The sequence below is a fragment of the Gopherus evgoodei genome, chromosome 1 (genome assembly GCF_007399415.2).
Source record: "Gopherus evgoodei ecotype Sinaloan lineage chromosome 1, rGopEvg1_v1.p, whole genome shotgun sequence".
Lineage (NCBI taxonomy): Eukaryota > Metazoa > Chordata > Testudines > Testudinidae > Gopherus > Gopherus evgoodei.
Genome location: NC_044322.1, coordinates 406,135 through 432,419, shown reverse-complemented (window position 1 = coordinate 432,419; position 26,285 = coordinate 406,135). Strand labels below are relative to the sequence as shown.

Here is a 26,285-nt window from a genome sequence, read left to right as displayed (position 1 = left end):
AATATTATGCAGGGTACAGCATGTGGCTATAAACATAGGGATGTTATCATTGGTCAGATCCAGCTTCCCATACAGACTTCACCACCGGGCCTTTAAAACTGCCAAAAGCACACGCAGCAGTCATTCTGCACTGGCTCAAATCATTATTGAATTGCTCCTGGCTGCTGTAAAGACTCCCCATGTATGGCTTCATGAGCCACGGTACAAGAGGTAGGTGGGTTTTCCCAGGGTCACAATGGGCATTTTGTCTTCCCCTATGGTGATCTTCTTATCCGGGGAAAAAGGCTCGGCTTGCAGCTTCCTAAACAGGCCTGTGTTCCGAAAGATTTGTGTGTCATGCATTATTCTGGACCAGCTGTGTTAATGTCCGTGAAACACCCATGGTGATCCACAAGCGCCTGGAGAACCATTGAGAAATAACCTTTCCTATTAATATATTCAGAGGCTAGGTGGTCTGGTGTCAGAACTGGAATATACGTGCCATCTATCAACCCTTCACAGTTAGGGAAACCATCTGTGCAAAGCCATCCACAGTGTCACACACATTACACAGAGTCACATTTTTTTCTTAGCAGTATGTGATTAATTGCCCTGCAAACACCAATGGTCAACTTGCCCACTATGAATTGGTTAGTGACCGATCGGTAGCTGTCTGTAATAACCAGCTTGCACAGAGCAATCACCATGCGCTTCTCCATCATCAGAGCAGATCTCATTCTCATGCTCTTCTGTCATAGGGTGGGGGCCAGCTCACCACACACTCTTCATGCATCTGAAGAAGTGGGTATTCACCCATGAAAGCTCATGCTCCAAAACGTCTGTTAGTCTATAAGGTGCCACAGGATTCTTTGCTGCTTTTACAGATCCAGACTAACACGGCTACCCCTCTGATACTTGACTCCCGTGCAAGTGCATTTTCTCAAGCAAAAGTTCTGCAGCCACTTCTCGTCATCCCAGATTTGCATGATGACATGATCCCACCACTCAGTGCTTGTTTCCTGAGCCATAAAACAGCTTTCCACTGTGGCCAGCACATCCGTGAATGCCACAAGCAATCTCTTGTTGTCTCTATTACTCATGTCAACATATTCCTCGGACTCCTCATCCTCTGTTGTTTAAGGAGTAGCTGGACTGCCATTCATGACGTGTTAGTGAGATCCATCAGCACGTTCACCAACAGTCTGGGATCTGTTCCTGCAGACCGAAAAGGTGGACGGGGTGTGCCATACAAAAACTGTTGAAAGAGGGCACCAAATGTGGAGGGAAGGGTAAGGAATGCTGGGATGAGAACCAATGCACGACGGGGTATTGAGACAGGACCCAGGTTGCCCCATGTCCCCCCGTCCCCTTCCCACAAACCTCGGCAGCTGAAGGGGAAGAGGTGCTCGGTGGGATACCCACCCAGAATGCACCACTCCGAATGCCGCTGCAAGTGCTGCAAGGGCCGTCAGCATGGTGGTGCCATTGCGCTGGCAGCTGACAGTGTGAACACACAGCAGCGCGATCCTTGCAGCGCTCTCTGGGCGGGGTTCACTCCCGGATCGTTACATCTGCCAGTGTGGATGCAGCTTAAGTCTGTTCCCCTGAAGCGCCCCCAGTGACTGTGATGCGTTGGCAGGTTTCTGAGTGGGAGCGGAAGTGCAGTCCCAGAGTTCACAACTCACAGGAGCGGGAGCTCATAAACAGCAGCTAGTTGTGAAAAACTCAGATTCACCTTGACAGGATGGCAATGGCTAAAGACTCCTTCTTCCAGCCTTTCCTCTGCATCCCACCCAGTGAACAGTCCCTGAAAGAGCAGGAGTCCATTTCCCTCTTGGTGTGATGGAGAGACCGTGATTACAGCAGGGAAATAAAGACTCCTGGGTTCTATCTGTCATCGTGTGTCTCATTCTCTGTGTGACCTTGGCCAGCCCATATCGCCCCGTGCCTCAGTTTACCTATCTGTATACTGGGGATATTTTCATAATGCCTTTCCTTTGCTAGCCCTTTTGAAGGTCCTTCACTAAAGGGTGCTGAACAGTATGACAATAGTGAGAAGATTTAGTGCTCATGTTTCCCTTAGTCATCTTTCTCCAGTTCTCCTTTTCTCCTATCTATCTACTAATCCTGGGCATTTACAGGGCACCAGAGCCTGTGGAAATCTAGGCATTAATGCTTTTTTTTACTAATCAGCTATAATTTATAAAGATACACAAATGCACAGAGCATCCAATTCCTCTGTGACTCAGCACAGAGACCAGGAGTTCTCATCTCCCTTTGGGAAGGTCCCTTAATTACGGTTCACTCCTAAAGTGGGATAATTAGCACAGAAGTGGAGAGATGCTTTTCTGCAGCCTGTTTACATTCAGATGCTCTGTCCTCTAGAGGCTGAGAGAACCCCACAGGGATTACACAGAGCTACATTATAAACTGTGCACAACCCTGTGTCGGCTCTTGGCATGGGATGTTGCTGAAAATTCTCAGGTGTTGGTCACAGATTCCTGAGGAAGATTCCTATGGAGGACACTTCCGTCTCAGAATTCACAGGTACCCATCTCTTGTTGAGGAGCTCACCTGATCGACAAACCCTGTGGCGTAAGTTTGTGGTCCTTTTCCCTCTGCACAAACATGACACATCCCAGGGCTCTTGCCATAAGTGATGAGTTTGCTAAAGAATCACTGGTCAAAATGTCACTCCTTTCTGTGCACCCCTGCGCATCCCGCCTGATGGACTGTTAGTAGATGTGCAATACAAGGCCAAATTCTGAGACTACGGCCCATGCTTTCCTCAGGCCCCAGTGAGGCAAAACTCCTTTTGGAGCAAGAACCGAGGACAGACTTTGGGAGCCCGCTGCGTGCTAATGCACAGATGCTGTCTCCCCTTCCTCTTGCATGTCAGGGCTCTGGCTATTAAAGCGCCAGGGAAACAGGGGCTGTTACCTGACTTTTGTCTGCTGGAAAGGTTGGAGGTGTTAGGGCTCCTCAGTAGAAAAATAATGAGAATTTTTCAACATGGGTAACACATACTTACTCCTAGCTTCATTTGAGAAGTCGGCTGAATTGTTATGCCTGAAACTTTCAAAAAGGAATTCTGCTCGAAAGAGACACCCAGAATGGGAAATTTCAGTCCAAACACCTAAAATTTGACAAACTTATAAGAAACTGAAAATTATGTCTTCTAATGGAAGGTGTCAGCCAGCCTTAACTACAGGGGATGCCACCAGCATCCCCAGAATGGACAATCCATTTGTGAATCCCATTCTTCTATGCTCTTTGCTCCAATAATGTTGGTAGCAAGGAGTTCTAGGGGCCAAATATAAATTATGATAGCAATTACCATTTCTCAGTGCTATATGTTCTGTGTGGTTCCCTTGATTAACAAAATGTATGCCCTTGATCAACCAGTAGGTACTCTCATAAAAGGATAAAATCATGTTTATTTGACAAGACCTGTTTTGCATAAACCCTGTTGGTGACAGTCATTAATAACATTTCTAGACTTGTTTTGAACTAATCCCATATGAACTGTTCCATTGTTTTTAACCTGTCAATTATTTTGTAAAAAAACAAAACAAAACCTTTCCTTTTATTTTTAATATTTTAACACAGGAATTGACATAAGCCCTGCCAAACATGGAGTTTTCCCTGATGTCTTCACATCCCTTATCAATTTTCTTAACTTAACATTTTTATTCTTGGCTATTTTCCCTTTTTCCTCTGTATTACTCATTGCTCCCTCCCACCCACCCCCAATTGTTTCCCTCACTTTACCACTGAACTGGGTTTTTACCCAAAGTTGTTCACTTTGTTGATGGTGGAAATATGATTTTTCTGCTAAGAAACTGTTCTAAAAAAATACCAATTTTCATTCATATTTTTCTGTCTGAATTTTTCCTCTCAATCAGTTTTGCTGACAAATTTCCTCAGCTTTGGGGAATTTGTCACCTTGGAGCACTAAGTGTCTATAGATAGTACTGATTGGGAACTGTCCATTTGCATGTAAATCAGTTTCATTTTTTATTTTCCTCTCCTATATCATATGCTTTCTTCTTTGTCTCTTGTGTAACCTGAAGAGTCCCAGACTTTTATATATTGGCAGCCTTCTCCATTCTCAGAGCCTGTCTTGGAAATCCCTTTTATATGTGCTATACCCTTGATAGAGACTGGGAGACCAAAACTGAACACATTCCCGAAGATGTTACTCTCCATCTCATATCTTAGTCATGGGAACATTGTTTTGATTTCTCCACTACTGCAAATGATAAGGTGTTTCTCTCGAGCTGCTATTAATGGGTCCCAGGTCTTTTCCCAGAAGTATATTCTAGTTGGGATGTTTCTCCCAGCACATGTATTCCCAAAAGTTTGGGTTTTTTTCCACTCAGATTTCAAAGAAATGGATGAATTGGGAACTCCCCACAGTATGGGCTCCCTAGCCTGGCTCTCATTGCATTAAGGAACAATGATGGATAACCACTATCCGCACTTCTGTTTCCTGCTAGTATCTCTTAAGATTCCCCCATTACAAAGTGTAGGAATTATTAATCCAGGGAGCACTACAAAATATGGAATTGGATTTAGTAGGGACATTGTTCATAGTTATTTTCTCTGAGTAATTTTTCAGTGTGTGAAGAGTGATCAGTCTGCTTCTCCCATGAGAACAGCCTCCACTAGTGCATGTAGTGTCTCATACTAATGTTGTCTCTCCATTCAGATATTTCTACTGCAACCATCACCCGAGATCCTGGGAACACACAGAAAGTCAGGACAAAATACGGTACCTGCAGGAGATACTCTTATGCATCAGAGTTGGACACCTTCTCCCCTACTCCATGTCAGATTCCAACACAACCAACTTCACCAACCCATCCACCTTCATCCTGCTGGGCATTCCTGGCCTGGAAAGAGCCCATGTCTGGATCTCCATTCCCTTCTGTGCTATGTACACCTTAGCCATGTTGGGGAACTTCACTATCCTGTTCATCGTGAAGATGGAGCCGAGCCTTCAGGGGCCCATGTTCTATTTCCTCTGCATGCTGGCTGTCACTGACCTGGTCATGTCCACATCCTCTGTACCCAAAATGCTGAGCATCTTCTGGTTCAATTCCAGGGAGATCAGTTTCAGTGCCTGCCTCACTCAGATGTACTTTATCCACGCCTTCTCAACGATGGAGTCTGGAATCCTCGTGGCCATGGCTTTTGATCGCTATGTGGCCATCTGCAATCCTCTGAGATATTCCATGACCCTGACAAACTCTGTTGTGGCCAAGGTAGGCCTGGCCGTGATGCTCCGTAGTGGCATACTCACATTACCCTATCCCTTCCTGGCGAAGCAGTGGTCATATTGCAGAACCAACATCATTCCCCACTTCTATTGTGGGCATATAGCCGTGGTGAAGCTGGCCTGCACTGACATTCGCATCAGTAGTTACTACGGCCTGTTTAATCTTTTCTCTGAGATAGGAATGGATTTATTTTTTATCGCTGTGTCCTATACTCTGATCTTCCGGGCCATCTTCCGTCTCCACACAAAGGATGCCCGGCTCAAAACTTTTGGGACCTGCATCTCTCATATTTGTGCCATCGTAGCTTTGTACATCCCAGATTTATTCTCCTCCCTCACACAGCGATTTGGCCACAAAGTGCCACTGCATTTACGTGTTGTCATTACCAGTATGTATCTGGTGGTGCCCCCCGTGCTCCACCCCATCATCTATGGGGTGAGGACCAAACAGATCCGGGTCAGGCTGCTCCAGCTCTTTACTCATAAAGAGACCTAAATGTTTTCTCCTTGTGCTCTGGCTCTCAGACTGAGATCCGTGCAGAGCTGTTTCATGCATGGTGATGGGGCCTCTTCCCTGAATCACTTACGGGACAGACAGAGAGACATTAAACACTTCCCTGTCCTTACTGTGCTGTGTCACTGTGATGAACTGGGGAGTCAGTCTATGCACACTACACTGAGTTGCCACCTTTCTAATTACTGGCAGTTGGATCCCTGAAATTGCAATCTTGCCTCAGCTCTTCTGTCAAGTCTTGACTCTACTGTGTGTCATCTGCCCAAGGCCCTGCCCCTGTCCCTTGCTCCTTTCTTCCCCTCCCCTTGTCAGCTGCAACTCTGTCATGTCTAAAACCAATATGTTCTCAGATCTTATGGCAAGTTAGTTAAGGTCACTGGTTAGTGTTAAAATTTTAATTTTTATTCTTACTTTGTTACTAACTTTTTGGAGAGATAGATGTATTGGAGCATCTGACGAAGTGGGTATTCACCCATGAAAGCTCATGCTCCACTATGTCTGTTAGTCTATAACGTGCCACAGGACTCTTTGCTGCTTTTACAGATCCAGACTAACATGGCTACCCCTCTGATCTTTGGAGAGAGAGACCCTGTTAGGACTCCTGGGGTCTATCTCAGCTCTGGGAGGGGGGTGGGGTATAGTGGGTTCCAATAGGAAGCTGAGGTCTAAATAAGAAGATCAGAATGGCTGTTCCGGGTAAAACCAATGGTCCATGTAGCCCAGTAGCCTGTCTTCTGACAGTGCCCAGTGCCAGGTGCTTCAGAGGGAATGAACAGAACATGCCAATCCTCATCTGATTGATGTGAAGCAGCTTGGCGGAAGGGGGCAGGAGCCCCAAGCCCAGCCTGCCTCTGCTTCAGCTGGGAGAAGTTCAAACCTCCAGCCACTATAGGAATCACCAAGGGAGGGGAAGAGCCCAGACCACCCCGGCTGGAGCAGCAGAAGACCTTAGTTCAGGTTGGCCTGAGCCTTGGCCACAGGCACAGACTGGAGGTGGGAGGGGAGGGATGAGAGAAGCCCTGTTTATATTTGTCCTCTCCATATTCCATACCACTGCTGCCTAAGGGTTGTCTCATTTCCCCTGTCTTTGGGCAAACCTCAGTGGGTGTTGTTTTAGTCTCTGCTCCCTGATGCATTAGGAGCTGGTCTCTTCCGTGCAGCCCCCTTACCCTTTCCGGAGATAGAGACAGGCTGTGCATCACCATCAGTACAGACGCAGCACTAGTGGTCTTCTTCCTCTGTGCCCATCTCCGTGGGCCACAGGGATGCTCCCCATCCAAACCTCACCCTGTCATAAACAGAGTGTTAAGGGTTAATGTCTCTTATACCTGTAAAGTGTTACAAGCAGGAAACTGGAAACCTGACCAGAAGACCAATCAGAAGACAAGATACTTTTAAATTCGGGTGGAGGGAAGTTTGGGTGTGAGTTCTTTGTTCTTTGTTCTTCTCTTGGAGGGTCTGAGAGAGACCAGACATTACTACAGGCTCTCTAAGTTTCTTTTCATATAGTAAGTAAAACAGGCGGTAGTTGCTGGTAATATTTTGATTTGTATTGGTACTGTGGGGAAAGTCTCTTTCTGGTATCTGTAAACTATAGGACCCTGTATATTGACATTTTGAAGTTACAGAGATAATTCTTTACTTTTTCCTTTCTTTTATTAAAAAAATTCTTTTTAGATAACCTGATTGATTTTTTTTTCTGTTTCCTTTGTGTTATTCCAGGGGATTGGGATAACTCACCAGGACGGGTGGGGGAGACAGAAGGAGGGAGAGATAAAATCTCGCTCTGTTTTCCTTGAATCTGTTTGCCTCTTTGTGGAAGGGAAGGGAGATGCTTCTCTGTATGGTGATTTAAGAGGTTAAATCAGTATCTCAGGATAGCCCAGGGAGGGAAGTTCTGAGAGGGAGAAAGTGGGGGAATGGTTTATTTCTCCTTGTTTTAAGAACCCAAGTGGTCTGGGTTCTTGGGGCCCCAGCGAAGGTTGGGGAGGTCAGAGTGCCCCAAAACACTATATTTTTGGGTGGTGGCAGCCTATCAAATCTAAGCTGGTAATTAAGCTTAGGAAAATTCATGCTAGTATCTCATTTTCTGAACTCTACGGTTCAGATCTGAGAAAGAATGCTATGACACACCCCAGGACCGCTGGAATTTTTTATTATGTTCCTGTCCCATAACTACCTCTATCCCCTCCCTTTTATGATCCAAGCGGGTTGCATGTCCTGAAGCCAGTTCATTTCTGAGTTCCTTCAAGGGAACAACATTACATGCTCATGCTCCAAGCACTTCACTTCCTCAGATGCCCTGATACCAAGTGGCGGGATATAGTACCACCTTCAGAGTGCAAGGAAACCCGGTGGGCCAGAAAGTACTCCACCCCGATCCCATTGCCCACCAGGGTGATTGGTTGGTGGGTCCTTCATGGAGCAGTGAGCACAGGCAGGTACATGGCCCAGTTCACCCCCATTCCAGATGCCTGTCCATTTTGTGGCATGAGGCAGACCCTGGCGCATGCCTATGGAGAATGTGCAAGGTTGCAGCCCCTATACCTACACTTCCACAACTTCCACAGGAGGTTCTGGCTGCACTTTTCCCCAAACCTTTTTATCTCTGCTACCTGCTTTAGCTCAACATACAGGATGTGGCCTGCAGGTCCCTTGTGTTACAGGGGAAATATACTCCAATATTAATCTGTAAACTTATTAATAAAACAAATAATCAAATCCATTAGAAAATAAGAAACTTATAAGAAAATATATATAGGCAAACAAGCAGGTTAGTCTATAGGGTACCACAGCTGCAGGATCCTAGTTGGTAATGACCAGGGACTTAGAAGTGATAGATGGAGGAAGACACGTTTGTGTTTGGGTGAGATAAAAAGGAAAGAGAGATCTGGACCTGAATACATGAGGAAAGATAGAGAGTAGGAGGGTGAGGGAGAGAGAGAGCGAGATGAGAGAAAACCCACTGGAACAGGGACTCCCTGTCTCTGCCGTTCTGGGGAGCACTTTCCAAGGGAGACACAAACTCTCTCCCTGGCCCCAAACAGGCATCGTGTGTTCCAGGAACATTTCCCTCAGGGAAGACCAGATAGATTAATACTGGAACAAGAGCACTTGGGGAAACACAGAAGGCAAAGGAGACACATTTGGATGAAGAAAATGCCTTGTGGCACCTCCCTGGCCAGGCCCACTCCCCTTCCACATCTGAGTAGCTGCTCCAGGTTTTCTGTCACAGTTCCACTGAAGCTTGTGCAGCTGGACGCTCACCAGCTGAGTGTGTTTGGAGCCCACAAATAAGACCATTGTGATTTTGAGTCACAGCACTGTTCAGGCCCTGCCTCTGCCTCTGGGTTTCCAGGCTCACTCTAGCGGTGCAGCTTCCATTCTAGTGCCTCCCTCTGGGAGCAGAAACCTGCCCACCAAGCACCAAGGCCCTGAGACTAGCTTTGGCTCAGCTTCTCCACACTCTCCAATTGCTTCAGCCCACCCTTCCCAGAGCTCCCCCTTGGGCGCACTCTGGTTCCAGTTTCTCCATTTTGAGTCCCGTGATTGCTAAACCAAACAGTCCCAGGCCTTGTAAAAGGGGTTGTGTGCAAATAGCCAGAAAGAGTTAAGCAACTTGCAGCCTATTGACCCAGATTCACCCTTTGGAGTCAGGTTAGAAAAGTATGTAAATGGTAATTAGGGCCATTCCACCTTAAGTAGGCTGGAACTTTTATATGTAGACTTTTATTATCAAAGAACTGGACGAAGTTCATGACTCTAGTAGTCTACGTTTACTGTCAGCTTGTTAGAGGTGACCAGTGTAACCAATGGTTTCCTGTCTAGGGAATTATTCGATTAATTCAGAAATGAAAAGGAAATATTATTAGATTGAATTTGGGAGCAATAATATCATTTTCTATATGTCTCTGTAAAGTTTCTGGTGATCTCTCTTTACCTGCTTAATATATAATAATCTTATGTTAATCCAGGTAGTTAATTACCAGTGATGTTTAGGAAATAGAACAAGGGTGGGCAAACTTTTTGGCCTGAGGGCCACATTAGGTTTCAAAAATTCTACAGAGGGCCAGTTTGGGGAGACTGCAGCCAGGCCCTTCTCCCTCTACAGGCAGAGAGAGACTCTGCTTGCTCCTGGCTAACCACCTCTTATATAGGCCCAGCTGAGGCCTGACTGGGCTGTGGCCCAGCTGCGGATGCTTCCCCAATCAGCCTAGTAGCTTTTCCCCTGCCACAACCCTCTCCCAGGGCTGTCTTTAAACGCCTCAAGGCAGGAGCGGGTGACCACCCCACTACACACACCCCCCCTTCAAGATCAGCACCCCTCGGGGTTGGAGAGTCTCCTGGCCTGGACCAGTTGCCCATGTGCCTCCAGTGCTGTCTGTTTCTTCTCGGAGTCCTCCAGCTGCTTCCAAAAGCAGGTCTCCTGCATGGTGACAGCCGCATACTCATTCGCGAGGTACAAAGCCCTTGCTTCAGCATTGTGGTGGACCTGCTCTGAGGCTTCCAGCTATGTGCGCACAGGCCAGACTTCGCCAGGCCCTCTTCCCTGAGGGTCTGGGTGCCTATTGCGACTCTCTCAACAACCACCTGGGTCCTGGCCTTCTGCGGGGCCCAGTCCGTCTGGGTCTCTCTGTTCATAACTGGCGTGGCGACGGTCTGGGTCCTAGCATCTTGAGGGGTCCTCTCCATCCCAGCCACCACCTTCAACATGTTTATTCCCATCGGGCAGACAGGCACCTCCTCCTACCACTGCTCAGTCCCTCTGAGGTGGCAGTGCCTCTTTAGATGGCCCCAGTTCCTGGCAGCCCCAGCAGGCTTCCTGCTTCTGGGTTGCCCGGGACTTTCTGTTCTTCTGTTGGTCCCTCGCCAGGCCAGGCCTCCCTGGGTTGCCTTGGGCCATGGCCCTTGGGGCAGGGCACTGTCACCATATATGGCCCTTCCGCCCACAGGTCCAACACAACAACAGTCTCCTGGCTTCCCTCACCCGGCAGACTGCCAGAGGGACCTGCCGCTGTCCCTATTATGGGTGAGGCACCCTGCCCCCAGCCCAGTAGGGACAGTTCCACCTTTTGTGTCCACACCTGGCACAGGCATCACATGCCTTCCGTTCCATGCCAGGCCTCCTGGGCCTGGGCTCCTCCTTCGGCCCTCGGTAGTTCCTCCTGAACTCCTTCTGGAGGAGCCTTATCAGGGCCCTCTGCTCCTCCGTCAGCTGGGCCATCTGTCCATTGGGGGCCAATTGCATCTCCCACAGTCCACTATGGGTCTCCCAGCCCCCCTGCAGGTCATCAGCCCCCTTCTTCTGGTGTGCTGACACTGGGGCCAACCCAGGGACTACACCTGGGAACTCCACATAGAAAACCCGGGTGCACCTGGGATCCATCATCCCCTGTGTCACTCCAGTGTCTCTGGGCAATAGTTCCGCTGTCCTTACTCTGGCCAGACCAATTCTGCCCACATTCTCCACCACTTGTAAGTGTGTGGGGGGCTCACCCCTGCAGTGCCTCCTGCTGGTCACTTCTGGGAATTAGCTCGTCCAGGCTCCGGAGTGCCATTTGCAGGCCGGTGTCCTGCTGCCGCTTGGCCACCGTGTCCCTCCCGGACCTGGTGCTCTGTTATCTGGGGTGCTGCCCCCTGGCAGTAACCCCTTTCTCTCAGGGTCTCCTTTCTCTGGGGAGCCTCACAAACTATCCTCTCCTCCCCTCAGTATCAGGCTACTGCCAGTCATCGTCTAGCCCCCGCACCCTGGGGCAGACTGCAGTATCAGCCTACTCTTCACTGGCAAGGTTGGGTTTGGACCTGCTGCCTTGGCCTACCCCTACCCCTGGGCTGCCCTCTGCAACCCCCAGTACATGTTGGCCTTATGCTAGGCGGCAGTTTGGGGCTTTCCAGGCTGGAGCTCCCCAGCTCCTCTGCCTTTTCCCAGCCCTGCTCCATCAGGTAGCCTGTCTCTAGCTCCCTGCAGCCAGGCCCTTCTCCCAAGAGAGAGAGACAGAGGGACTGTTGAGTTCCTGGCTCCCAGCCTCTTATATAGGGTGAGCTGAGGCCTGATTGGGGCGTGGCCCAGCTGTGGTTGCTTCTCCAATCAGCCTAGTAGCTTTTCCCCTGCCACAGCCCTGTCCCAGGACTGTCTTTAAACCCCTCATGGCAGGAGCGGGTGACCACCCTGCTACAAGGCAGCTAACCCACAGAGCACCTCTTCCCCTTCAGCAGCCAAGGTTTGTGGGAAGGGGGCAGGGGCTCTTGGGGCAACCTGGGTCCTGTCTCAATACCCTGTCATGCATTGGTTCTCATCCCAGCAGTCTGATCCTTTCCATCTGAATCTGATGCCATCTTTCAACAATTTTTATACCGCACACTCTGTCCAACTTTTCAGTCTGTGGGAACGGATCCCAGACTGTTGATGAATATCCTGATGGGTCTCATTAACACGTCACAAACAGCAGTCCAACTACTCCTTAAATGGGAAGTGTGGATGAGGAGTCCTATGAAGATGTTGACACCTGTAATAGAGACAAAACGAGATTGCTTGTGACATTCATGGACATGATGACCACAGTGGGCCGCCAGTTTTGGGGCTCGGAAAACAAGCACTGGGTGGTGGGATCACATCATCATGCAAGTCTGGGATGCCAAGCAGTGGCAGCTGAACTTTTGTATGAGAAAAGGCACTGGCACAGGACTGTGTGATGAGCTCTCTGCCATATTGTGGCTCAAGGACATGAGAATGAGAGCTGCCCTGCTGATGAAGTGTGAGTGCATGGTGAGTGCACTGTGGATGCTGGCTACTCAAGACAGCTGCCAATCTGTCGCTAACCAATCCAGAGTGGCCAAGTTGACCATTGGATTCATGTTAATGCACGTTTGCAGGGCCATGAATCGCATCCTGGTCAGAAAAACCGTGACTCTGGGCAATGTATGTGACATTGTGACTGGCTTTGCACAGATGGGTTCCCTAACTATGGAGCGGTGATAGTTGAGACACATATTCCAATTCTGACACCAGACCACCTAGCCTCTGAGTACATTAATAGGAAGGGGTATTTCTCCATGGTTCTCCAGGCACTTGTGGATCACTGTGCACTGATTCATGGAAGTTAACACAGACTGGTCCAGAAAGATGGACAACACATGCATCTTTCAGGACACAGGCCTGTTCAGGAAGCTGCAAGCCAGGACTTTCTTTTCAGACAACAAGATCACCATCGTCAAAATGCCCAGTGTGATCCTGGGAGACCCTTCCTACCCCTTCATGCCGTGGCTTATGAAGTCCTACATGGGAAGCCTTGACAGCAGCCAGGAGCCATTCAACAATGGCTTGAGCTGCTGCAGAATGACTGTTGTGTGTGCTTTTGGCTGTTTTAAAGGCCCGGTGGTGAGGTCTGTATAGGAAGCTGGACATGGCCGATGACAACATCCCTGTGTTTATAGCTGTGTGCTGTACCCTGCATAATATTTGTGAAGGGAAGGGTGAAAGCTTCACTCAGGCATGGACCGCTGGGTCTCAGCACCTGGAGGCTGAGTTTGAACAGCCAGAGACCACGGCTGTTAGAAGGGCAAAGCGCAGGGCTGTGAGGATCAGAGATGCTTTGAGGAAGCAATTCCTTGCTGAAAGGCAGTCATGTTTGGTGCCATGCATGGGAGTGCAGTGCTCCCAATGCTCGTAGGCATCTCTGATTGCTCCATATGATACACTGACTAGCAGTGCCTGTTGCTTTTCTGGTCTATGCTTTCTTTCACTTAATGCAATAAAGAATGTTTCACATGAGGTGACACATCTACCCAGGGTGTGGGAAAGGTGAAGGGAAGTGGTGTTTGGGGGTGCAGAATCATTACAGATTTGTGTACCTACAGGTGTCATATGCAATCTTGCTGTCTGGAGTGCCGTGTAACGGGTGCTGCACCTCATCTGAGCTGAACTGCCTGTGGATGGGCTTTGAGTGCTGCGGGTAATGGTTGGAGTCTGCAGGGCTGAACGGTGAAGGTGTACGTGTTGGAGGCAGCTGCAGGTGATATGAAGCAGGATGATGGGCAAACGGTGTTGGTGGTGACATGGGGTGCAAAGGAAAGAGGTTTGGGACAAGGACTGCTGTGGGGGGTGGGGCAGGCATGAAGCTGCTCTGTATGCAGTACTAGGAGCACCTGCATCAAGTCTGCTTGGCGCTCCCTAATATTTAGGAGCCTCTCAGAGGTTTCTTGCCAGCAGTCCACACTCTCCTGGTGCATACCCTCCTTTCACTGTCCCGTTACTCATGCATTTTTTTTTATTTTTAGCAAGAGACTGCTGCATAACTTCATGAAGAAGGCCCTTCTTGGTTTTTTGAGACCACTTCCTGAGTCTGCACAGCCGTTCAACCAGCGGTAACAAGAAGGACTGTGATACAAAATATTGGCAATGAACTACCACTCTTAAGAAGGTCCCAGAGAAATAATAGGTGTGTACTGTGTAGTCTTTTATTCAATTTGAGATTAATTACAAGTTGAGCAGGGTTATTTCTGTTGTTTCTAGATCTGGAGCCCATAGGAACACAAGAAATCACAGGCAGATAACACATGCAATCACAAAGTCATCTATCTTGTAGTAGTTTTATTACAGTTACAATTAAAGTCATGATTACCCAACTAAATAGCAATTCAATACAGAGCTATGCACAAGTTACAAAGATAGTTATACTCACATCCTTGACAACAGTGTAAGAGGCTGATGGATCTCTCATGGCTTGATTAGCAGTAGAGGGATGGTTCCTGCTGCAGTCTCCCAGAGGGAGCTCAATTTGCCTATTCGTGGACACAGCTTTTTATACAATGGTTTTGTCTACAACTAGAATCTGTGCATGTACATGCTGTCATTGTTTCTCTCTTTCATATTGGTTTTCTTCCGTTGGAGACAGAGGGATCCCAAATCCTATAGGCTAAACAAATTGATGTTTCACCTCCATTTTATGATTAAGGCACATGCTGTTCATTTCATTGGTGTTGCAAATTTATGTCACAATGTTACTGGAATCTTAGGGCAACAGGGTTTCACTTTATTTGTGTTTCTTTTCTGTTTAAATTATTTGCATATTATGATGTGTGTGTGTGTGTGTGTGTGTGTGTGTGTGTGTGTGTGTGTGTGTGTGTGTGTGTGTGTGTGTGTGAGAGTTCTCAGGAAGTTTACAACAAATAAAAGGAAGTATTTCTTCACATGACACACAGTCAACTTGTGGACTCCTTACCAGAGGATGTTGTAAAGGCTAAGATAAGAACAGGGATAACAAAAGAACTAGATTTCTTGAGGTGAGGCAGGCCTCTGGTTGAAGGGACTCTGAGCAAAGACTCATATCCTTTTGCTAGCCTATTCCACCGGGGCAGTGCTGTCATAAACAGATAGCTAAGGGTTAATGTCTCTTTCACCTATAAATGGTTAACAAACAGTGACCTGCAAACACCTGACTAGAGGACCAATCAGGAGACAAGATACTTTCAAATCTCGTGGAGGGAAGCCCTTTGTTTGTGGGTTTTGGGTTTGGCTTTGTTCTCTCTGGGTCCTGGATGGGGCTAGAGGTGTAACCAGGTTACTGCCAATCTCCCTGCTACAGTCTCTTATCTATTCAGAATTGTGAGTAAGAAAAGGCGGTCATAGTCTTTTAATTTGTTTTTTTTCATTTACATATGTGTACTTGCTGGAAGTAGCTTAAATTGTGTTTCTGCTGGAGAAAGTTTCTTTCTATTGTTTATAAGTTGAAAGATCCTGTAAATGTTTACCATCTAAAGTGCAGAGATAAACCTTTTACTTTTTTTCTTTCTTTTTTTATTAAAAGTTTTGCTTTTAAGGCCTGTTGATGTTTTCTCCTAGTTAAGGTTCAAGGGAATTGGTGGGGAGAAGGGAAGGATAAATTTTCTCTTTGTGTTAGATTCACGCAGCTTGTATTGCCTCTGGGTGAGGGGGAGGGTAACACTCCTCTCAGTGTGGTGATTCAAGAAGTTGAATCAGGCGATCTCCTAGTGTTCCTAGGGCGGGAAGGAGCTGGGAGGAAGAAGGGAGGGGGAAGGGAATGGTTTATTTCCCTTTGTTGTGAGACTCAAGGAATCTGGGTCTTGGGGTCCCCTGGGAAGATTTTGGGGGGACCAGAGGGTATCAGGCCCTAAAAATTCCTGATTGGTGGCAGTGCTACAGAATCTAAGTTGGTAATTAAGCTTAGGGGAATTCATGCTAGTACCCATATCCTGGACGCTAAGGTCCAGAATTGGGAATTATACTACGACAGGTGCATAAGCCAGGAAAGTTCCACGAAGAAGCATGACCATTGATCTGCTTGCATCTGTTAGGAATTCTTGAAAGGACTCACCTTACTTTTCTCTTCTAAGGAGAAAATTCTAGCCTTTGAATGTTTTCCTCTTTTGCAGTACGCAAGGCTCTTCAAAATTCTGAACAAGTGTGTAATAACCTGCCTTGCATGGTGTCAAGTATCAGAGGGGTAGCCGTGTTAGTGTGGATCTGTAAAAGCAGCAAAGAATCCTGTGGCACCTTATAGACTAACAGACGTTTTGGAGCAGGAGCTTTCGTGGGTGAATACCCACTTCCTCAGATACATGTGGGTATTCTGACGAAGTGGGTATTCACCCACGAAAGCTCATGCTCCAAAACGTCTATTAGTCTATAAGGTGCCACAGGATTCTTTGCTGCTTGTGTAATGACCTGCTCCCTCTGCCTGACTGTGGCTATGTCTACATCACAGACCTTACAGTGGCACAGCTGCAGCGCTGAAGATGCAGCACTATAATGTCTTCTGAATGGCCGTTCTATGCCTATGGGAGAGAGCTCTCCTTCCGACATCACCAAACCACCCCCAGTGAGTGTTTCCCGCTCAGGCAGCGCTGACCACATCAGCACTTTTGGTAATTTCACACTCGTGACCGACAAACGTTTTATTGAAAAACTTGCTAGTCTAGACAAAGCCTGACTTGCATGCTAGTAAAGACGCCTACTACCTCAAGTCCTGACATCTTTAAAAAGATTTCAATGTCTGCTGGTTTCTTCCTCAAAAAGCCCAGATCTTGAATCGATCGATCTCAAAACTCTGTCGGAATCTCTTCTCGGAGTCCAGTGCACTGCCTGAGAGTTTCAACTCCTTGGGTGTTTCCAGTTGTTCCATCTCTTTGATGGCTTCTTTGTCCCTTCACCACAACCCTGTTATCTCAGCCCTCTCCTCCCATCTCCCCTCTGGTAGCCTGGGTTGGGCATTCACAAGAAGGAGGCCCGGTCTCCACTTTAAGAAGGGAGGCGTGATTAGAACTAAAGAATAGTTACAAAACTAATGGAGTGCCATGCACTCCCAACTGTGTGTCTGCTGCAGCCGCCACTCAATGGCCCATTCTCTTTAGACCTGATCTAGTTCCCCTTTATGTGCGCCCTGTTTTTACAGGCCCAGGACATACTTCTAACAGCCAGGTGAGGGCTGGACACTTCAGGCACACCCAGCAGTCTGGAGTCCCCTTTCTTAGTGCTGTTACTCCTCCACTTCTCCTGTCTCCCTCTTTCAGGTTTGTTACACACAGTAGCTGTGTCTTATCTTCAGTTGATTTATAAGCTCCTTGGGACAGTGGTGGTTTCTCCTTCTGCATTTGTAAAAAGCCCAGCACAAGGGGCCCTGAACTGGACAGGGACCTCTGCAGCGGAAATTTTCTTAAACAATGCAGGACTTGAGGCAGTGAGTGTCTTCGCTAGCATGCAACTCAGGCTTTGTCTATACTAGCACTTTAAAAAAAATAACAAAAGAACCAGTGTGGTGAGGGCTACCTGAGTAGGAAATGCTCGTTGTGGGGTGGTTTGGTGATGTTGGTAGGAGTGTTCTCTTGAATAGGCTAGAGCGGCCATTCGAGAGACCTTACAGCAGTGCATCTTCAGCGCTACAGTAGTGCTACTGTAAGGTCTGTGGGGAAGACGTGGCCTCAGGCAGGCAGAGGGAGCTGGTTATTACACACTTTTGCAGAAATTTGAAGAGCCTTGAGTACTGCAAAAGAGCAAAACATTCAAAGGGGAAAAGTTTCACCTTATAAAAAAAAAGTAAGTTGAGTCCTTTCAAGAATCCCTAACAGATGTAAGCAGGTCAGTGGTCCCGCTCTTTTGTGGAACTTTTCTGGCTTATGCACCACCCCTGTGGAATGGGCTAGTGAAAGGATCTGAGGCCTTACAAAAAGGATCAGAACATGCAAAGCACCTTATTTGGGTCCATTTCGTTTAGGTTCAGTAAAGAATAGAGACAACGGTACATAATAGACTTTACAGCATAATATTATATAAAAACCATTAATAATTAAATATATTTAACATGTTTAACATCCCATGTCAACTTCTTTATTCTAAACATGATGATATTAATTAAAACACAACTTAGAGTGAATAACATTCATCTCAAGTTTAAGAGTACACCCTTAGTCGTTCTCTGGGACTTCTTAAGAGTGGTGGTTTGTTATCCCTATTTTCTATTCCCCTGGCCCAGGGTAACTCCAGGTCAATTTGAGCGAAGTGGCCATTTTTTTCAGGGTTTGAGTTTGTCCCATTGGTTTCAGTCTCCTCAGGAAATATTGCTCTATGCCTCCATGAACCCTGATCAGACTAAAAGTCCAAAGTTTTAGCCGGCCTCACCTTGGGAGAGGCAGTTTGTGTTTGTGCTAGGTAAGTGAATTGTGATTGTCTTTGTGATCATCTGTGTCATTGCTCTGTCTAGTGTTAACAGTGGTGCCTCTGTAAAATGTTGCATTTTGGCTTCATAAATGCTACCTCAGGATCACAGTCCTCCTCATATTCGCTGGCCGAGTGGAAGTGGCTTCAGAAAAGCAAGGAGGACCTTCTGCATTATGTTACGAAGCAGTCCTTTGCTGAAAATCAAAAAATGCAAAAGTGATGGGACAGCGAAACGAGGGTACGTGCCAGGAGAGTGCAGCTTGAATGCAAAACGACGAAGCGGCTCTTAGACATTAGAGAACGCCAAGCAGACTCGATTCAGGTGCTCCTAACACTGCATACAGAGCAGCTTCATGCTCGCCCACCCCGCTGCAGTCCTTGGATCAAAACTCTTTCCCTTGCGCCCCTATGTCACCTCCAACACAGTTTGGCCACTGTGCTGTTTCGTATCGCCACAAGCTGCTTCCAACACCGACACCTCCACTGTCCAGCCCTCCAGACTCCAACCATTACCCGCAGCACTCAAACCCCATCTACAGGCAGCTCAGCTCAGATGAGGTGCAGCACCAGTTATACCGCACTCCAGACAGCAAGGCTGCATATGACACCTGTATATACACAAATCTGTAATGATTTTGAACCCCGCCACACCTCCCTCCACCCTTCCCTCACACTGCACAAATGTGTCATCCCATTTGTGCCTCTCCAACCTTTTTTTTAATATTAATCAATGCATTTTTTTTGTTTGAAAGCAGTCTTTATTGCATTAAGTGAAAGGAAGCATAGCCCAGAGAAGCAAGAGGCACTGCTAGTCAGTGCATCATATGGAGCAATCACAGACTCCGAATAGCACTGGGACCACTGGACTCCCGTGCAAGACATGAAACATTACTGCTTTTGGCAATGAATTGCTGCCTCAAGGCATCTCTGATCCTCACGGCCCTGCGCTGCCCCCTCTCACAGCGCTGGTCTCTGGCTGTTGAAATTCAGCATCCAGGCACTGACACTTGAGTGATACTTTCACCCTTCCCTTCACAAATGTTATGCAGGGTACAGCATGCTGCTATAAACATAGGGATGTTGTCATTGGTCAGATCCAGCTTCCCATACAGACTTAACCAGTGGGCCTTTAGAAAAACCGAAAGCACACGCGACAGTCATTCTGCACTGGTGCAACCTTTTGTTGAGCTGCTCCTGGCTGCTATCAAGGCTCCCCATGTATGGCTTCATGAGCCATGGCATCAAGGGGTAGGCAGAGTCTCCTAGGATCACAATGGGCATTTTGCCCTCCCCTACAGTGATCTCATTGTCCGGGGAAAAAGGCTCGGCTTGCAGCTTCCTGAATAGGCCTGTGTTGCGAAAGATTTGTGTGTCATTCCCCCTTTCTGGAATAGCCTGGGTTAATGTCCATGAAATGCCCACTGTAATCCACAAGCGCCTGGAGAACCATTGAGAAACACCCCATCCTATTAACGTATTCAGAGGCTAGGTGGTGTGGTTCATAATTGGAATACACGTGCCATCTATCAACCCTTCACAGTTAAGGAACCCATCTGTGCAAAGCCATCCACAATGTCACACACATTACACAGAGTCACATTTTTTTTCTGAGCAGGATGGGATTAATAACCCTGCAAACTCCAATGAGGGTTGACTTGCCCACTCCAAATTGGTTAGCGACCGATCAGTAGCTGTCTGGAGTGGCCAGCTTGCAGAGTGCAATCACCATGCGATTCTCCATCATCAGAGCAGATCTCATTCTCATGTCCCTGAGCCACAGGGTGGGGGCCAGCTCACCACACGCTCCCATGCAAGGGCCTTTTCTCATGCAAAAGTTCTGCAGTCACTTCTCGTCATCCCAGACTTGCATGATGACATGATCCCACCACTCAGTGCTTGTTTCCTGACCCCAAAATGGCATTCCACTGGGGTCAGCACGTCCGGGCATGCCACAAGCCAGCTCGTGCTGTCTCCACTACACATGACAACATTTTGGTCGGACTCCTCATCCTCATTTTGTCGCTTTAGGAGTAGCTGGACTGCCATTAATGCAATGTCACTGAGATCCTTCAGCATATTCATCAACAGTTTGGGATCCATTCCCGCAGACCGTAATGTTGGACAGAGTGTGCAGTGCCAATACTGTTGAAAGATGGCACCAAATGTGGAGGGAAGGGTAAGGAGTGCTGGGATGAGAACCGATGCACGACGGGATATTGAGACAGGACCCAGGTTGCCCCATGTCCCCCCGTCCCCTTCCCACAAACCTTGGCAGCTGAAGGGGAAGAGGTGCTCGGTGGGATACCCACCCAGAGTGCACCACTCCGAATGCCGCTGCAAGTGCTGCAAGGGCCACCAGCATGGTGGTGCCATTGCGCTGGCAGCTGACAGTGTGAACACACAGCAGCGCGATCCCTGCAGCGTTCTCTGAGTGGGGTTCACTCCCGGATCATTACATCTGCCAGTGTGGACGCAGCCTAAGTCTGTTCCCCTGAAGCGCCCCCAGTGACTGTGATGCGTTGGCAGGTTTCTGAGTGGGAGCGGAAGTGGAGTCCCAGAGTTCACACCTCACAGGAGCAAGGAGCTCATAAACAGCAGCTAGTTGTGAAAAACTCAGATTCACCTTGACAGGATGGCAATGGCTAAAAGTTGCCTCCACCAGCCTGTCCTCTGCATCCCACCCAGTGAACAGTCCCTGAAAGAGCGGGAGTCCATTTCCCTCTTGGTGTAACAAAGAGACCATGGTTACAGGAGGGACGTCAGGACTCCTGGGTTCTGTCTGTAATCCTGTCCATCATTCTCTGTGTGACCTTGGCCAGCCCTATCTCCAAGTGCCTCAGTTTACCTATCTGTATACTGGGGATATTTTCATAATGACTAACGATTTTGAAGATCCTTCAGTGATGGGTGCTGCACAGTATGATGATACTGAGGAGATTTATTGATCTCTGATGCCATAAAGACAGCCCCATATGTCTGTACAAAGTGCATATGTCTCCCTTCAGTCATCTTTATCCGGATCGGCCTGCCTCCCATCTACCTGTCCATCCTGGGCATTTACAGGGTCCCAGAGCCTACGGACATCTAGGCATTATTCCTTATTTTCTTTTAATCAGCTATGTTTTATAAATATACACATATACACAAAACACTCAATTCCTCTCTGACTCGGGACAGAGCCCAGGAGTTCTCATCTCCCTTTGGGAAGGTTCCATAAATACTGTTTACTTCTAAAGCTGGATAATTAGCACAGAAGTTGAGACAGGCTTGTCTACAGCCTGTTTACATTCAGATGCTCTTTTCTCCTTTAAAGGTTGAATGAACCCCACTAGGAATTCACAGAGCTATATTAGAAACTGTGCACACCCTTGGGTCAGCTCTTGGCATGGGATGTTGCTGAAGATGCTCAGTTGAGAGAGGTGTGGGTCACGGATACCTGAGGTGGATTCCATGGGAGGACACTTCTGTCTCAGAATTCACAGGTACCCGTCTCTCGCTGAGGAGCTCACCTGATCGGCAAACCCTGTGCAACATGGGTGTGGAGAGATAGAGAGTAAGTCTGTGTCCTTTCTGCTCTGCACAACCATGACACATCCCAGAGGCCTTGCCATAAGTGATGAGTTTGCTATAGAATCACTGGGCAAAATGTCACTATTATCTGTGCACCCCTGCGCATCCTGCCTGATGGCCTCCAGCCCCAAGGTGGTGCATTTCAGTGGCACAGTGAATCCTTCAGAGACCATGTCCTGTACTTTGGTCAGGCCCCAGTGAGGCAAAACTCCCCTTAGAGCAAGAACTAAGTACAGATGTCAGGAGTCAACTGTGCATTAACGCACAGACACTGTAACCCCCTCCTCTTGCATTTCAGGGCTCTATCTGTTAATGGGGAATGGGGACAGGGGCTTCTACCTGACTTTATTTGCTGCAAAGCATGTAGGTGCTACTGTTCTTCACTAGAATAATAATGAAAATTTTTCAACATGGGTAACACATATTTTCTCCTAGCTTCATTCGAGAAATTGGCTGAACTGTTATGCCTGAAACTTTCAAAAAATAATTCTTCTCGAAGCAGACACCCAGCATGATAAATGTCAGTCCAAACACGTAAAATTTGGCAATTTATAAGAAATTGAAAATGACGTCTTCTAATGGAAGGTGTCAGACAGCCTTAACTACAGGAGATGCCACCAGCACCACCTACAATGGCCAATCCATTTGTGAATCCCATTCTTCTATGCTCTTTTCTCCACTACCGTTGGTAGCAAGGATTTCTACAGGCCAAATAGGAATTATGGTAGCAATTATCTTTTCTCAATGTTATATGTTCAGACTTTCAATTTAACTAAATGTTCCCTTGTTCATGTTATGAGACACATTAAATATAAATGCCTTACCTACTTTTTTTATCAATAGATCCATAGGGTTTAAGATCAGAAGGGACAATCTGATCATCCAGTCTAAACTGCAGTAAAGCACAGACCCATTAAATTTCACTGTTACCTCTGGATTGAACTGAAAGACTTTTGTGTGACTAAGGCCGGGTCTACACTAGGATTTTACATCATAGAATGATAGTGTCAAAGAGATATAAGGGAAGGCAAAGTCTTTTTTTTTGTCTTTGTCCTCTAAGACTGTTGGCCATTCACACATCTTTGGAAAACCTCCACCGAAGGAGTTTCCAAGACTTCCCTGGGAGTCTGTTCCATTGGCCTCCTGTACTTAAAGTTAGGAAGATTTTCCTGAAATTTAATTGAAATCTGCTAGGCTGGAATTTGAACCCATTGCCTCTTGTCCTGCCCCTCTCCAGTAAGACAGAATAACTTTCCTCCACCTTTCTATGGCAGCCTTTCAGGTATTTGAAGACCACCATCATGTCCCCTATTAATTTCCTCTTTTACAAATAAACATACTGGTGCCTTCAGCTTGCTCATTCGGCTTGCATTCCATCCCTTGGATAACATTTGTCACTTGCCTATGGATCCTTTCCAGTTTCTCTACATCCTTTCTATACATTGGTGAGCAAAATTGGACACATTACTCCAATTTAGAAAGCACTGTTTAGAGGCATACTATCACACACCATGATTTGCATTTTATATTTCTGCTAATATAAACTTACATTGCACTTGCCAATTTTTAAACAGGAAAAAGTTCCACACCCCAGAGAGATGTAACTATATCATAGAATCATAGAACTGATAGGACGAGCACCATCTGTAACATTCCTGACAGGTGTTTGTCTACCCTGCTTTTAAAAATCTCCAATGATGGAGATTCCACAACCACCATACACAAATTATTCCAGTGCTTAAAAATTCTGATAATTAGGAAGTTTCTCCTAATGTCAAACTTAAACTACGCTCCTGCAATTTAATTACATATCTTCTTGACCTATCATCAGAGGTTAAGAAGAATATTTTTCTCCCTCCTTGTAACAACCTTTTAGATATTTGAAAATTGTTATCATGTCCCCTCTCAGTTTTCTGTTTTTCAGAGTAAACAAACACAGTTCTTTTAGTCTTCCTTCATATGCCATGTTTTCAAGACCCCTAATCATCCTTTTCTCCAGTTTTACAAGATCATTTTGAATTTTTCTCATATTCTCCAAAGGACTTGAAACCCGTCCCAAGTTGGTACCATCTGCAAACTTAATAAGTTTACTCTCTATGCCATAATCTAAATTGTTCATGAAGACATTGAAAAGAACCGGACCGATAACTGATCCCTGTAGATTCCCACTTATTGTGCCCTTCCAGCATCACTGTAAACCATATATAACTATTTTCTGGGACCAGTTTTCCAATCAGTTATGCACCCACCTTATAGAAGCTCCATCTAGGTTGTATTTCTCTAGATTCTTAATGTGAAGGTCATGTGAGACTCTATCAAAGGCCTTTCTAATATCAAAATATATATCTACTGCTTCCCCCTATCCACAAGGCTTATTAGCCTGTCAAAGAAAGCTATCCAGATTGTTTGACATGATTTGTTCTTGACAAATTCATGCTGACTGTCACTTATTCCCTTATTATTTTCTAGACGTTTGCAAATTGATTCCTTAATTATTTGCTACATTATCTTATCTGGTAGATAAGTTAAGCTGACTGCTCTGTAATTGCCTGGAGCGCCCTTATTTCCCTTTTTATAGACAGACACTATATGTGCTCTTTTCCAGTCTTCCGGAATCTACCCTGTCTTCCATGACTTTTCAAAGAGAATTGCTAATGGCTCAGATATCTGCTCAATCAGTTCCTTCAGAGTATTCTAGGATGCATTGTTTAGGCCCTGGTGACTTGAAGGCATCTATCTTTTCCAAGTAACTTTTAACTTCTTCTTTCCCTTTCTTGGCATCTGAACCTACTCCATGTTCACTGGCGTTCTCTATCTTAGTTGTCCAAACACCACCAAATTTTTTGGTGAAAACTGAAACAAAGAAGTCATTAAGAACCTCTGCATTTCCACATTTTCTGTGATTATTTCCCCTCTTCATTTAGTAACAGGCCTACCTTGCCCTTGGTCTTCCACTTGCTTCTAAAGAAAGTTGTCCTGTTACCCTTTATGTCCCGAGCTAGTCTGATCTCGTTTTGTGCCTTGGTCTTTCTATTTTTGCCCCTAGGTACATACTGCCAGCTGTCTTCCATTGTTTTTTTCCCCTTAGCCTTGCTACCCATGAATCTTGCCTACCAACTCCTTGAGTTTGTTAAAGTCTGCCTTCTTGAAATCCTTTGCCTTTATTTTCCTGTTTTCCCTCCGTTGTAATTTGTTTCCACTTATTATAGGATCCTTTTTTGCTTTTTAGAACATTGTAGATCTCCTGGTTAAGCTATTGTGGTCTCTTGCCATACTTCCTATCATTCCTACATAGTTGGGTAGTTTGCTCTTGTCCCTTTAATAATGTCTCTTTGAAAACTGCCCGCTATCTTCAAATGTTTTTCCCCTTAGACTTGCTTCCCAAGAAATCTTACCTACCAACTCCCTGAGTTTGCTAAAATCTGCTTCTTGAAACCCATTGTCTTTATTTTGCTGTTTTCCTTCCTACTATTCCATAGAATCATTAACTCCATCATTTCAAGATCACTTTCCCCCAAACTGTCTTCCACTTTCAAATTCTCAACCAGTTCCTCCTTCTTTGTCAAAATCAGGTCTAGAACAGCCTCTCTCCTAGAAGTTTTCTCCTGCTCCTGGAACAAAAAAAAAGTTCCCAATGCATTCCAAGAACTTATTGGATAATCTATGCCCTGGTGTGGGTAGCATGAGATGAATTCTTCCATCAACCTAGCTACCACCTCTATGGAATTACCTGTGTGGAGGGGAGAACCCTTCTACCTGTGTAAGTAGTGTCTATACTGAAGCACTATGGCAGCACCGCTGTAGCATTTTAAGTGTAAACAACCTTTCAAGCAGATCTTTCAGAAAAAACATCCAGTCTGGATCTGCCAACATGGGGAACTGGAGAATCCAACATGTCCCTTCTCACTGTGTCCAAGTGGTTAACCACCCTCAGTGTTAAATATTTGACCATAATTTCTAGCTGGAATTTACCTGGCTTCGGCTTCCAGCCTTTCGGTCTTGCTCAGCCTTCCTCTGGTAGAATACAGAGTCCATTAATATCCATGATTTTTTCCCCATGAAAGTCTCTGCTTGATCATCTTTTTCATATTTTAAAGAGATATACACCTTCAAGTCTAACAGTCCTACTTTTTCTCTATCCTCCAATCATTTTTGTGTCTCTTTTCTGCCTCCTCTCCAAGTTTTCAGCATCTTTTTTCAAACGTGGAACAGAAGTGGATGCAGTTTGTTTCACCAGTACCATGTACAGAGGTAAAATCCTTCCCCTG

General features: G+C 46.4%; 1 protein-coding gene and 1 pseudogene across 1 annotated transcript; both read left to right on the top strand.

The window, feature by feature from the left end:
* The first annotated feature begins 4,808 nt into the window (after positions 1-4,808).
* On the top strand, positions 4,809-5,756 carry LOC115645478 (olfactory receptor 52E4-like). The gene has a single exon (XM_030550171.1). The coding sequence runs from the start codon at positions 4,809-4,811 to the stop codon at positions 5,754-5,756; it is 948 nt and encodes a 315-aa protein (XP_030406031.1).
* A 6,742-nt stretch (positions 5,757-12,498) lies between these two features.
* The window catches only part of LOC115647952, a 36,947-nt pseudogene continuing 23,160 nt past the window's right edge, over positions 12,499-26,285 (top strand).